We start from the raw sequence: 12,528 nt of genomic DNA, 5'->3' as shown, positions 1-12,528 counted from the left end.
GTTTATCATCCTTCTTTAATAGCCAGATGGAAGCCTGCAGTTTTGTTTTCTACAACTTTAAATTCTACGTATTGTGTGAAGCACCAAGAAGGCCTAAACACCAACTCAAGAACTTTTACAGCAGTGAGAATTGAGGGATAGGCTGTTGGTGGTTTTATCTGTAAAGAATATAAAATCAGTAACTTGAAACCTGAGATCAAAACCATACATCAAAAAAACATAGCGGAATACCAATACACAGTTTTATAGAACCTGAGCCTAATTTATCAAAATCTTACTGCGTTTAATACAGACATCCAAGTCCAGTCAAATGACATTTCATAATATCAGATTAGAATGTTCACAGCACATTGCAAGTCATCTGGATTGATGTCACCTCCCCAACACACTTGGCCTTCACTATTGATTGTCTACCCAACAAGCAACACAGCCAGACAGGAGATATTTTATCTAAAATAAAGCACAATTATGCTGAGATCTATTTGTGACGTACTTTTTAAAGGCAGTGCAAAAATGTCTTCTGATACATTGATAAAGATTATCTAGAATTAACCAGAAGATATTTTGTTCCTTTTATTTCTATTATTTTAATTTTGTAGAAACTCTGGGATAGTATGCAGAAATTCTTTCCATTTTTAAATCATTTTGTGAGTTCAATTTAATGTTACTTTCTGGAAAGGTTTCTTCTATTTTTTTAACATATCTATCTATCTATTTCATCTATCTATCTTCACATATGTGTGTGTAACCACTCTAAAATATTTAATTGCTATATATGTTCATAGTTTTGTTTGACTTAAAATTTCATGTAAAATTCCATTACTTTAAATAGTAATAACTTTCAGAAAGAGCAACACTAGTCTAAACTAATATAAAAGCTGTAATTTTTACAAATACATAAGCCCTCCCAAATAAGATAATTTAACAAATGGTATTTTTCTGAGTAAACAAAATAAATGCCAACTTGCTAGTCTATTTTGCAAAATTCATCAAGTAACCTAAACAAGCAATCTGTTCATACATATATAAGTAGTTAAGAAAAAAAATTATTTGCTGATGATATTAAAGTAGAAACAGAACCTTTCCACAGTTTACCATTTTGTTTCATAATATTTTTCTCTCACTTAAAAAACTCCACTTTTAATTACTGTGATTTAATTTGGACCAAAATCAAGTAAATATATATATACTCCTAAAATTTAATCCACTTCTAGAAATAGAGAAAATGTGTTCAGGCTGGCAGCCACCAGGAAAACCATCACATGTAGACAGTGATGTGGATCAAAGGGATGTTTGAGCCCTTTCATTAACAGCTACGTGATAAGGGGACACAAGCTTGAAGAAATGCCTTTCCCATTCGGAACAGGTAGATGATCTGTCTGCAATGTCTGTCACTGCCAGTGACCAGCCTGGATGCTCTGTCATGGTTATGTAGTTGGGTAGGAAGACCATCCTACCAAGGGTTATGTGTGCTCCACTGGATTTTTAAGTCAGCATTGGCCCCATGACTGTAGTGATGTCTACCTCTAAGTGAGTGAGCATCCCTGATATCTAAGCGTTACATCTTACACTGAAAACTACTTGCAAGCAATATACAGAAACTTATCAATTGTAACTTATTAAGTATTATTTATGCAATATTCAAAGAAGTGAGAGCTATTCTACTCAATATAGGGAATACACTTATGCAGAAACTTTCAGTGCCTTTTTATATTAATATTTATTATTTTCTAATTATACACAATACTTGTCATATTAGAAAAATTTGCAGATACGGAAAAATGTATTAAAAAGAGAATGAAAAACGCCCATAATCCAATCTCCAGAAATAGCTCTGTCAGCATTTGGGTATAGTTCCTTCCAGTCTATCTTTATGCATATGTGACTTTTTAATACAACTATGATTGTACCATATATGGTGTATTATGCAAATTTTTAATGCCATAATATACTTTTCCATGTTATTAAATATTATTTAAAGTCATGAATTTTAAAGTCTATACAATGACCAATTGATTAGCTCTATGGTAATCTATTTAACAGGTAATGTACTTAATGATACATATGCTATTTCCAACCTTCATTATTTAAAAAAAATTGAATTCTTAGAATTCTTTTCTAAAATTCCGAATTCAATGCCCTTTAAACCATTATGTGAAACATTGACACATCAGTTTTAAGGCATAATAAATAAATCACTCAACAGACATACAAACAGTCTAACTTAAGTTTTTTTAATAAAAATTATATAAGTAATGAAAGAGCTACTTTATCTAAATCACAACATTTGAAGACATATTACTTTAAAAGGGTGTCTTGTTTCTAAAGGCACACTTTTCAAAGATGCACCAGGTAGCAAGTGCCACTTGCAGTGATAGTCTGTGTTGAGAAAAATGCCTAAACTTTTGTTGTATCAGTGGCTGCTGCTATCTTGTCTCATAAATGAGATCTCAGACACATTTTTGTCTTCTTACAATGGAGAAGAGTCCTGGAGTAGCTGGGGCGCTGAAGGGAAGCCGTTCATGTATGGACCACTGCAGCAGGCAGAGGATCTTGATTGTCAGAATCAACTGTTCATGCTACATAAGGCAGGCAACCGTTACCAACATGTTCATCAAATGGCAGTGCAAAGATGATCAGCTACAAAGTGCTCATCTGTAATCTGGGTTGACTTTATAGTAGTCAGAGAGGAGGGGATAAATAAATGAAACACTCTCCAGATAATTCAAATGAATAAACTTGATAAAGAGTGTCAAGAAAATATCTTTCCAACAATTCGCCTTGCATTGGCTTTTTAAAATATTTTAAATAATGATTCTAAATTTGTCTTAGATGGAAAATTCATCAAAATCACTATATTTCAACATTGGCATCTATGAATCCCTTTATTATAGATTATTTCTATTCCATTTAGTTACTAGGTATTCAAATGTCTAAAATCCAAAATAAGTAGTTTAAATATATTAAATAACAACTGTGCTAGTCAGTGTGTTTTAGCTCAAAATGTCTGAAAACAACTGCACACAAACTCCCAATTCAACCTGTCTAGTAATTTGCACCACACAGAAGCTAATCAAAATCAGCAGTGTTATCCTAAGGTTATCTAAGACAACAACTAGACAATGGTTATTCTTTTCCTGAAGGTATGAGCAAAACAAATTTAGACCCTTTCCTCTGATTCTCAGTCCATCCCCCGCCAAACAATGACACAGTTTGGCTTATGACTTCTCCACCATTCTTGAGTGATTGAACTGGAAAGGGTGCTATGATCTTCCTGACAGCGACCTGCAAGGAGGGAGCTGTGTTAGTGAAACCCTCATCCCTCAGGTGCGCTTCATAGGCAAGGCTCACTGCTCTCAAGAGACAACTGTGTACCCTAAGTGAGTAGCATAACACATACCATATGCATTATTTCATTCACTAAGTAAGAACTGCCCTTACCAGAGAAGGCTAAAACTCACCCAGTAGCAGACAGATCTTTTATTCTCATATTTGAAAGCACAGGTTCAGAATGGAAAAAGGATTTAAACCACCAGGTGGATTCTGCCACTTCAGGCAACCCTATCAAATAAAATTCATATTACTCCTTATCAAACAAATTTGAGATTAAAAATAAAAAGAAATAAGAAGGATGACACTGAAAGAAATAACTAAGTACCTTGCTGTGGTTTGTCATCATCTATGAAGTTGACAGAATCAGAGCCAGTTAAAGAACTAACTGAAGAAACACTGGACTCTGTAGGAAACAAATGATATTAAACAAATAAATAACTGGCAACCAGACAAGCAAATTCGCATCATTTATATACAAACTGTCAAGTAGCATGGTTTGAAATCATTTATTCCTGGCTTGTGAATTCATGAATTGAAAAACTGATCAAATTACCCATCAATAGAAAGCTGCTATATTAAGAAATACTATGTTCTACTGATAAGATATACTCATTTCCAAGGCAGAAAACTCACTCTCTCCTTGGATATGAATGTTGAATTTAAAATGTATTTTAAATGTTTTCAGATTCAAAAACTAAGAAAGAACAAGACCAATAATAAATATTGTTGTACTACATTAGAAATATTACATATGTATATATTTAAAGTCCTACAAAAGTCATCAAATCTAGAAATTGAGGAATTATTTTGAAAGAACAAACATTTTGTCTTATTAGGCTTGTACTTAAAACCTATGTCTCTTATAAGATCAGGATATAAAAGTAACTCCTGTGGATAAATAACACCAAGTAAATGAGCATAAACTTTTGTAAAATGAATAAATCAGTAGTTGTCTCTAACACTTATACTACGAACAACCCTTGGAAGAAGAGTTTTCTATGTGTTGTTGCCATAGATACTTTTAATAACTACTAATTTGGTTCTGAAATGCTTATTTTATTTTAAGAAATTTCTCAGTCTTCTCTAAGAAGCTACAATTTTCTATTTGGCTATGAATATGAACAGATGGATAGATTAATAAAAATAAAACTGGCCAGATAGAAGTTGGCCTATTATCCATAACAGAAGATGGAAATTAGAAAATTTTTTAAGCAAAGTCATGCTATCTTTTCTTTTATAAGGAGTTGAATAATACCTTATTTATGTAAAATTATCAGTTTTTAGTGAATCTTACAGAATGCAAGGTACATGAAACTAAAATGTAATAATGAAACATAAGCCGATGTTCACTGATTTTTAAGTGTCAATGGCTTCACTGATACAGCGTAGCTAGAACAAAGAAGTGCCTGTCAGCACTGGATCAGAGAAGTCCCTGAGGCCTCCTGCTTTCTTCATTGTCACCAATAGTTAGTTTTCTCCCTTAAGTTAACATGATACCTGTGTTAACAATATCCCACAAACGTCACCTCAAATCATATTAGCTAAGGATGTCTCTATGATGATGCAACTTACTTCGATAATACTGATTTCTGGCTAGAAGGCAACCAATGGAAGGTACCGATGCCATGGCTTTACCCGTGAGAAAGCACCCAAGAAGCTGTGAGCATCAGTCTGAATCAGCGACAGAGAAAAGAGACATTGATATGAATAACAGGGAGTTTCCTTTTCTTTTTTCCACGTGACTGTTACAAAGTATTATCATTTACCGTGTAGTAAATAGATTATGAAAGGAATTTAAATGTTTCCACAAAAGTTCAACCAAATATACTGCAATAAAAAGGTCAGAGAAGTGTTAACTCAGCCATGAGGTAGTCACTCACCTATTTGTTTTCTCCAGTTCGTTCTTTTAAAATAAACGTGGTTCTAAAGTTTCTTCAGAAAATACATGCTTTGAAAGAACCAGTTCTTAGTGATTGAAGATAGGCTGCACCACCCACGCAGGGCCAGAGGTAGGTCTGTGATGGGGGACCCCTGAGCACACCTTATATTTAGAAGCCCTAGGCTGGCTGGAACCTGAGCTGTGGGTGACTCGGAGTGAGGTGGGCACACAGCCAGTCAGAGGCGGCAAGCAAGCACTCTCTGCACGTCTGCCCTCCAGCCGGCCAAAGGCCCTCGAACGCAGCAGCCTGCCAAGTTCGGCTGCAGTCAGCAGGGAAGGACTTGGTCCAATGCTCTTTTGGACTCAGCCTCTTTAATATCACAACCTCTGGTGACTGCAGAGAGGAAGGCGATACACAAGTGTCTCCTCAGCCTTAGATACAATCACACACTCCACCTGCAGCTCCACGCTGGGCACGTGTGGGATGCACAAGCAGACTGCTATCTGGCTGGGGAGACTGAACATAGCTGCCCACAGTTTCAGCAAGGCAAGGCAGAGTCCCACGGTCAAAGCAGAGCAAGAAAGCATTCTAGGGGACATTGAAGTCTTCCTGGAAGTGGGAGGGAGTCAGTAGAACTTGATGGACAGATGGACAGTGAGTTAGAAATTCTAGCAAGAATGACAAGAGACAAATGGAAATCATGGGTAATAGGATATTTATGACGTATCAATATCATTTACTGATACAAAAGTTAAATTTTATTCTGATTGTAGTAACATTTCTCATATAGGTTGCTTTGTCCATTTTTTTTTTTTTTGTTTGAGACGGAGCGAGACTCATTCTGTCCCCCAGGCTGGAGTGCAGTGGCACAATCTCGGCTCACTGCAAGCTCCGCCTCCCAGGTTCACGCCATTCTCCTGCCTCAGCCTCCCGAGTAGCTGGGAATACAGGCACGCGCTACCGCGCCCAGCTAATTTTTGTACTTTTAGTAGAGATGGGGTTTCACCGTGTTAGCCAGGATGGTCTCGATCTCCTGACCTCATGATCCACCCGCCTTGGCCTCCCAAAGTGCTGGGATTACAGGCGTGAGCCACTGCGCTTGGCCTGCTTTGCCCTTTCATAGACTCAGTTGACTTCTGCATCAAATTGTGGCTCCCTTTACACTGAGGGGTGATTGTGTCTATTGCTGATTCAATTTGTTCGGTGGCTACTGGTTCTGCATTCCTAACATAATTTTTGTAGTGTATACATTACTATAAAATTATTCATGTCAGCTAGGTTTTCAAATGTATTCAAAACATTTACTGTAGTATGCTATCATGGTTCCTCTCAAATATTACTCCAGACACAGGACAAAAAGATAGCTACATGATCCCACTTACATGTGGAATCTAAAAAAGTGAAACAGACAACAGAAGAGTGATTACCTGAGGCAGGGAGATGGGGGAGTCGGGAGATGTTGGCTAAGGGTACAAAAGCTGCAGTTATGTGAGATGAATACGTCTAGAGATCTAATGTACAGCAGGATTGTAGCTAATACTATTCCACTGCATACTGGAAATTTTCCAAGAGAGTAGATTTCAGGTGCTGTTAACACACACACACACACACACACGCACACACACAAAATAAAAGAACCATATGATATGGGTATGTTAATTTGCCTGAGTGTAGTAATCATTTTAGCATGTATAGGTATTTCTAAATGTCGTGTCATGTTGTACATCTTAAACATACATGATTAAATAAAAACAAAATAAACAAACAATAAATATCTACTTCACCTGGCTGTCCTTCCTTTTTGTTGTTAATATCATTTATTTAGGCCTCTTCTCCCTCTCTGCTTTAATAATTAGTTTTGCTACAGCTTTCTCTACTAAAGCCAATTTTTTTCAAAGAAATATTTAATCCTCTCTTGTCTCTTGGTTTTGTATTTCTTTATTTTCTGTTATGCTTTAATTCTTCTTCCTTTTAGTTACTCTGAAATTACACTTCTTGTCACTTATTTCAAAATATTTTATAACTACAATTATCAAATTTCTTGAGTGTTTAGGAATGCTTTCTCTTTTCCAAAAGTGTAAGACTTTCTTTAACTTTTAAGTTCAAGGGTACATGTGCAGGCTTGTTACACAGGTAACGTGTTGTGGCGTTTGCTGTACAGATTCTTTCATTACCCAGGTATTAAGCCTCGTACCCATAAGTTATTATCCTGATCCTCTCCCTCCTCCCACCCTTCACCCTCCAATAGACCCCCATGTCTGTTGTGCCCCTCAGTGTGTCCATGTGTTCTCATCATTTAACTCCCACTTTTACGTGAGAACATGTGGTATTTGGTTTTCTGTTTCTGTGTCAGTTTGCTAAGGATAATGGCCTCCAGCCCCATTAGTGTTCCTGCAAAGGACATGATCTCATTCTTTCTTAGGGCTGCATAGTATTCCATGGTGTCTATGTACCACATTTTCTTTATCCAGTCTACCATTGATGGGCATGTAGGTTGATTCCATGTCACTGCTATTGTGAATAGTGCTGCAATGAACATACATGTGCACTAAGATGGAGTCTCGCTCTGTTGCCCAGGCTAGAGTGCAGTGGCGCAATCTCGGCTCACTGCAAGCTCCACCTCCCGGGTTCATGTCATTCTCCTGCCTCAGCCTCCCAAGTAGCTGGGACTATATGCAGACTCCACCATGCCTGGCTAATTTTTGTATTTTTAGTAGAGATGGGGTTTCACCATGTTAGCCAGGATGGTCTCGATCTCCTGACCTTGTGATCTGTCTGCCTCGGCCTCCCAAAGTGCTGGGATTACAGGCGTCTTTATGATACAGTTTATATTCCTTTGGGCATATATCCAGTAACGGGGTTGCTTAGTCAAATGATAGTTCTGTTTTTAGGTCTTTAAGGAATTGCCACAGTTTTACACAATGGTTGAACTAATTTACACTCCCACCAACTGCGTATAAGCGTTCCTTTTTCTCTGCAACCTCGCCAGCAGCTATTATTTTCTGACCAAGTACTATCTTTTAATTGATGATTTCTAAATCTTCTGCCTTGTCATGAGATAATTTCTGATTTTTACTCATTGTAGTAGTCTATAGAAGTAGCTTTCTATGCACTTGAGAACAATAAACATTATTTATTTGCTGTATACTGCCATTATTTTACATGTGTCTGCTAGATTGCATTACTTAACATTTTAAGTAAATAATTCTTATACTTACCAATGTGTTACTGCTTGATATACCAGTTTCCTGTATATCATCTAATTATATCGATTTTTGTTTTATGAATTTTGAAGTTTTGGGATGGGGCACACAATAATCACAATTATAATATTGTCTGAGTGGATATTTGCCTTTGTCTTCTTTTATCATTACTAACATTTTACATTTGTGCAGTTTGTTTAATTAGTCTAATATTAATATTGTAGTACCAGCTTTTTCTCTGAATAATCATAAAGTATATCTTTTTGTATCCCTTTTCAACTTGCTGTCCTCTCTGTTTCAACAATCACTTATAAGTATCCTTTACTGTATTTTTTCCTAATGATATCTGCTTTTTGAAATATTTGAGTTTAGCCCACTAATATGTATTGGAATTATTCACAATTTGAACTTTAGAGGTTGAGATCTTCCTACATAATGTTTTTTTTTTTTTTTTTTTTTTGAGACAGAGTCTTGCTGTCGCCCAGGCTGGAGTGCAGTGGCGAGATCTAGGCTCACTGCAGGCTCCGCCCCCCGGGGTTCACGCCATTCTCCTGCCTCAGCCTCCCGAGTAGCTGGGACTACAGGCGCCCGCCACCTCGCCCGGCTAATTTTTTGTACTTTTAGTAGAGACGGGGTTTCACTGTGTTATCCAGGATGGTCTCGATCTCCTGACCTCGTGATCCACCCGCCTCAGCCTCCCAAAGTGCTGGGATTACAGGTGTGAGCCACTGCGCCCGGCCTTCCTACATAATTTTTATGTCTCAGCCACATATATGCATGTGTATACTTTAAAACCTTAATATAAATGTAAATTTAATTTATCCTTTATTGTCTGTACTGCATTTTGAGTGAGTACCACAGTGTTTCTTCCAATTTACTACTTCTCTTTTTAACTATGTCCTACCTAAAATTTAGCTTGTGTGTATGTATACACACACACAAACACATACCTATGTATGTATATGTATTTACCTATTTAAATTTTGTTGCTTTATTTCTGTCCTGTTTTTCATAATTCTTTCATTTGTTTCTCTGACTGTCTTTAACATGGTTACTATGAAGTCTTGGTTGAAACCCTTTATGAAATTAGCATCATTCCATGTGCATTCTATCACAGTTGTGATTCTGTTGGCTAGCTTTCTTAGCAGGAGATTTCTTCATAAGTTTTGGCTGTCAGTTTCAGGCTCATTTCAAGTGCTCTGTCTGTCCTCTGTACTCTCCTACCCACTAAGCCATCCCACCTCTCCTGGCTAGTGGCATCACCGTGTTCAGGTACCACTCTCACCTGACCCTAGTTTTTGTGTCTTTGAATCACAACACTACTCACATTTTATTAAGTTATTTACTTCTCTCACATATTAAATTGTGAGCAGGTCAAAGATGAAGGTACCTCTATTCATTTCAGCTTCAGCAACGCCCAGCACAAAACCTGACAGATATGGTAGTTTAGGTTCTAAAAATGTAATAAAACCAATGCATCCCTTCTCTGCCTGGTAATAAGGATTATATCCTTGGGTGATAATTAAAATGTCACAACAGGGCTTAGATTTAAATGCTATAACTGACATAATTAGAGTAATTTTTACCTGATTGCTGATTCAAGTTTTTTTTTAAATATCCAAGTACTAAAATTAATCACAATCACATGCTCAGCAAGTCTTTTGTCCTAGAGTTGAGGGTGCTAACATTTTTATTTGATAATGACAAGAAGAGAGTGACTGTCTAATTCCAATGACATGCTGAAAACCAGCAGGGAAAATGGAGCTGTCCTCTGCACACTCCTGTTCAGACAACTTGTAAGATGTGCCCTACTGAGATGTCAGCCTCTTAAATGGTTGAGAAAGGATTCAGAAAGACTAAGTTCTAATCAGTCAACTGTAACCCTTCTGAGAGCTGATCTGTTTATCACATGTAAGATACTATTACCCTTTCTAAATTTATTGACATTGGATGCAGTAGTAAATAGATATCGGATTGCTGTTTTCTGGAGCATGGAAATCCATGGCAAAAACAATGACTAAACTTGCTGATAATTCACCATGACCCTGTGTTGTCACAGACCACTGGCCATGTGTGCAGTATGAGAGGATCAATATCTGACTGTCTTGGAAGACTTAAAGTGTCTGGATCTTATTCCAATCTGTGGTTATAAAATATCTGATTGTCCATATAAGATGTCAAGAATTTTAAGTGCGTCATGATATTCAGGCCAACAAATGTGCTATATTAAGCATAGCATAGTCACTCCTAATAACTAATGCTGCAAATGAATATGTATAGCACGTACTCTATAAACACATGGTAATCTGCATTAAAACACTGTTTCATTTCATAATTGTTGTGGAAAAGGTTGCCAAAAACTAGTTATTGACTATCTCTGGGACTCCACAAGTGATATATGAAAAAGGAAATAATAATATTGAACTTTATTTGAAATTCATTTCAGTTTCAATATAATTCAATTGTTTGTTTAAATTTTATATTTCCCTGAATTGTCTGTAGTCTATCCATTAATTGTCATGATTTTACACAACAGAAACCAATCTCATCTAGAATCAGGAAACAATGTAATGGGAGAATGGTGGTCAGTTCATACAATCATTAGGAAGCATAGAGCAGTGTGCTCTCATGAGCAGGATTCTCCAGAAAAGATCCTGGGAGCTTACATGGGGTCATCTGGTACATGAATTGCCAGAGCCGGGACACCGGAGGAGGTGCACCCAAACCACTTCCCATGGCACTGGAGCTAAAACTGCCACAGCCACACATCTCAAGGGCCAGGCTGCTGGATCTTCTAGACAGCCTCTAAAAAGTAGCATCCTAAATCCAGTGGGCACCCCAAATCTGCCTCCTTACACCCTGGCTGTTTAGTGATCCGCTGAGAAAGTTGTTCTTATCTAGAAGAAGGCAGCACAAAACAATATAATATTACAGTACGTTCTCCAGAAAATTATTGCCCTCCTTCTTCTTGGGGGATTAGAGACTGGGGCTCATCAGAACGCCCTCTCTTACTGACCCCTGGCTCATATGCTTTCCCGATAAATCCTGTTTTTCAACCCATACTACGTGATATTGTAAACTCTGTCCTGAGAGCTATTGGACTTCTGGGAGTCACTCAAGAAAAAACCAGGCTTAGAAAATGACAAGGACCAAGTACATTTAAGCAGAGAAGCACTTGCCCAAGTCACACCACAGGCAGAAAATGGCAAGGGTCCTGTGGAAGCCGCTAACCCAGAGCCCCCAGCCAGCTGAACTTAGTGGCTAACCCTAGGCCAGGCGATTGCCTCTAGCTTCATGGATATGGAGAAGAAACGTATCCTTGTAGCAAAAACTGCTGTCTTTCAGTATCTATTCTCTTCTTTCATTTTTAACATTTATTGGGCATCATCCACCCAACTAGGCAACCCATTTCTCAGCCTCCCTTGCAACAGGGAATATGTTGGGGGCCAGTGAACTGGGCCAGTGAACTGTGAGAAGTGTGTTGTTTATCTTCAACATCATCTCCTTAGAGACCAAGCCACTTGGCGTGGACTTCTTTTTGGCTTACTGGCTGGAAAATGTTACTAACCGAAACCATCTTGGAAGAAGCCACATTGTGAGAATAGCTTTCCCACCTCAGGGCTAGTACCAGAGAATGAAATAAAATTCTCTTTCTAGGCCGTATCATGTTCTTATTGTTATAAGAGATTAGCTTGCACTCTGACCATTAAAATCAATTCGGATGTCAACAGAGAGTGGCACAGAGTGTTAGGTTCCCCCAAAATAGAATAAGTCTTCAGATGCTGGGCTGCCAAGGAGCAAAGGCTGATGTCACCAGAATGTTTTATCGTCCCTGATCCTAACACAAATCTTTTGCTCTGCTAAGCAGTCCCAGTCATTTCCTTCCTCTTGAATGTGGCAGCCTCATTCCCACCACATGCCCTAACTTACATTGTTTATGCAACTTACAAGCATTTCTCTTTTGCCCTTTTTCCTGAGCCCCTTAAAGCATAAGAAAATTAAGTTAAATGATTTCCTGATTCAGATCTTATTACTTTTGGATGGAATAATGAGTCAGTTGCCCATCATGCAAATATGCGAACACTACAAATTAAATTAATCTGAGTTTTCAT

At 37.7% G+C, this 12,528-nt stretch overlaps 1 protein-coding gene across 2 annotated transcripts; it reads right to left on the bottom strand.

Moving 5' to 3' along the window:
- Positions 1–1,705: 1,705 nt before the first annotated feature.
- On the bottom strand, positions 1,706–5,352 carry PPDPFL (pancreatic progenitor cell differentiation and proliferation factor like). Of its 2 annotated transcripts, none has more exons than XM_004090773.3 (5): positions 5,214–5,352; positions 4,906–5,004; positions 3,659–3,736; positions 3,462–3,561; positions 1,706–3,285 (listed from the first exon to the last, which is right to left on the bottom strand). In XM_004090773.3, the coding sequence occupies exons 2-5, from the start codon at positions 4,958–4,960 to the stop codon at positions 3,264–3,266; spliced, it is 255 nt and encodes an 84-aa protein (XP_004090821.1). In that variant the 5' UTR covers positions 4,961–5,004; positions 5,214–5,352; the 3' UTR covers positions 1,706–3,263. The 2 variants fall into 2 exon arrangements, with proteins under 2 accessions (XP_004090821.1, XP_004090820.1); XM_004090772.3 differs by having other exon boundaries at positions 1,706–2,662.
- Between the last annotated feature and the right edge of the window lie 7,176 nt (positions 5,353–12,528).

The sequence above is a fragment of the Nomascus leucogenys genome, chromosome 16, assembly GCF_006542625.1.
Source record: "Nomascus leucogenys isolate Asia chromosome 16, Asia_NLE_v1, whole genome shotgun sequence".
Taxonomy (NCBI): domain Eukaryota; kingdom Metazoa; phylum Chordata; class Mammalia; order Primates; family Hylobatidae; genus Nomascus; species Nomascus leucogenys.
This window is presented reverse-complemented; position numbering and strand designations above follow the sequence as displayed.

Bases quoted from the DNA above. Each gene is read 5' to 3' on its own strand.
- PPDPFL (XM_004090773.3), bottom strand. From the start codon at position 4,960: ATGGCATCGGTACCTTCCATTGGTTGCCTTCTAGCCAGAAATCAGTAT. The intron at 3,737-4,905 runs GTAAGTTGCATC...TGTTTCCTACAG, and splicing joins CAGAAATCAGTATTATCGAA to AGTCCAGTGTTTCTTCAGTT. The intron at 3,562-3,658 runs GTACTTAGTTAT...TTTATTTGATAG, and splicing joins TGATGACAAACCACAGCAAG to GGTTGCCTGAAGTGGCAGAA.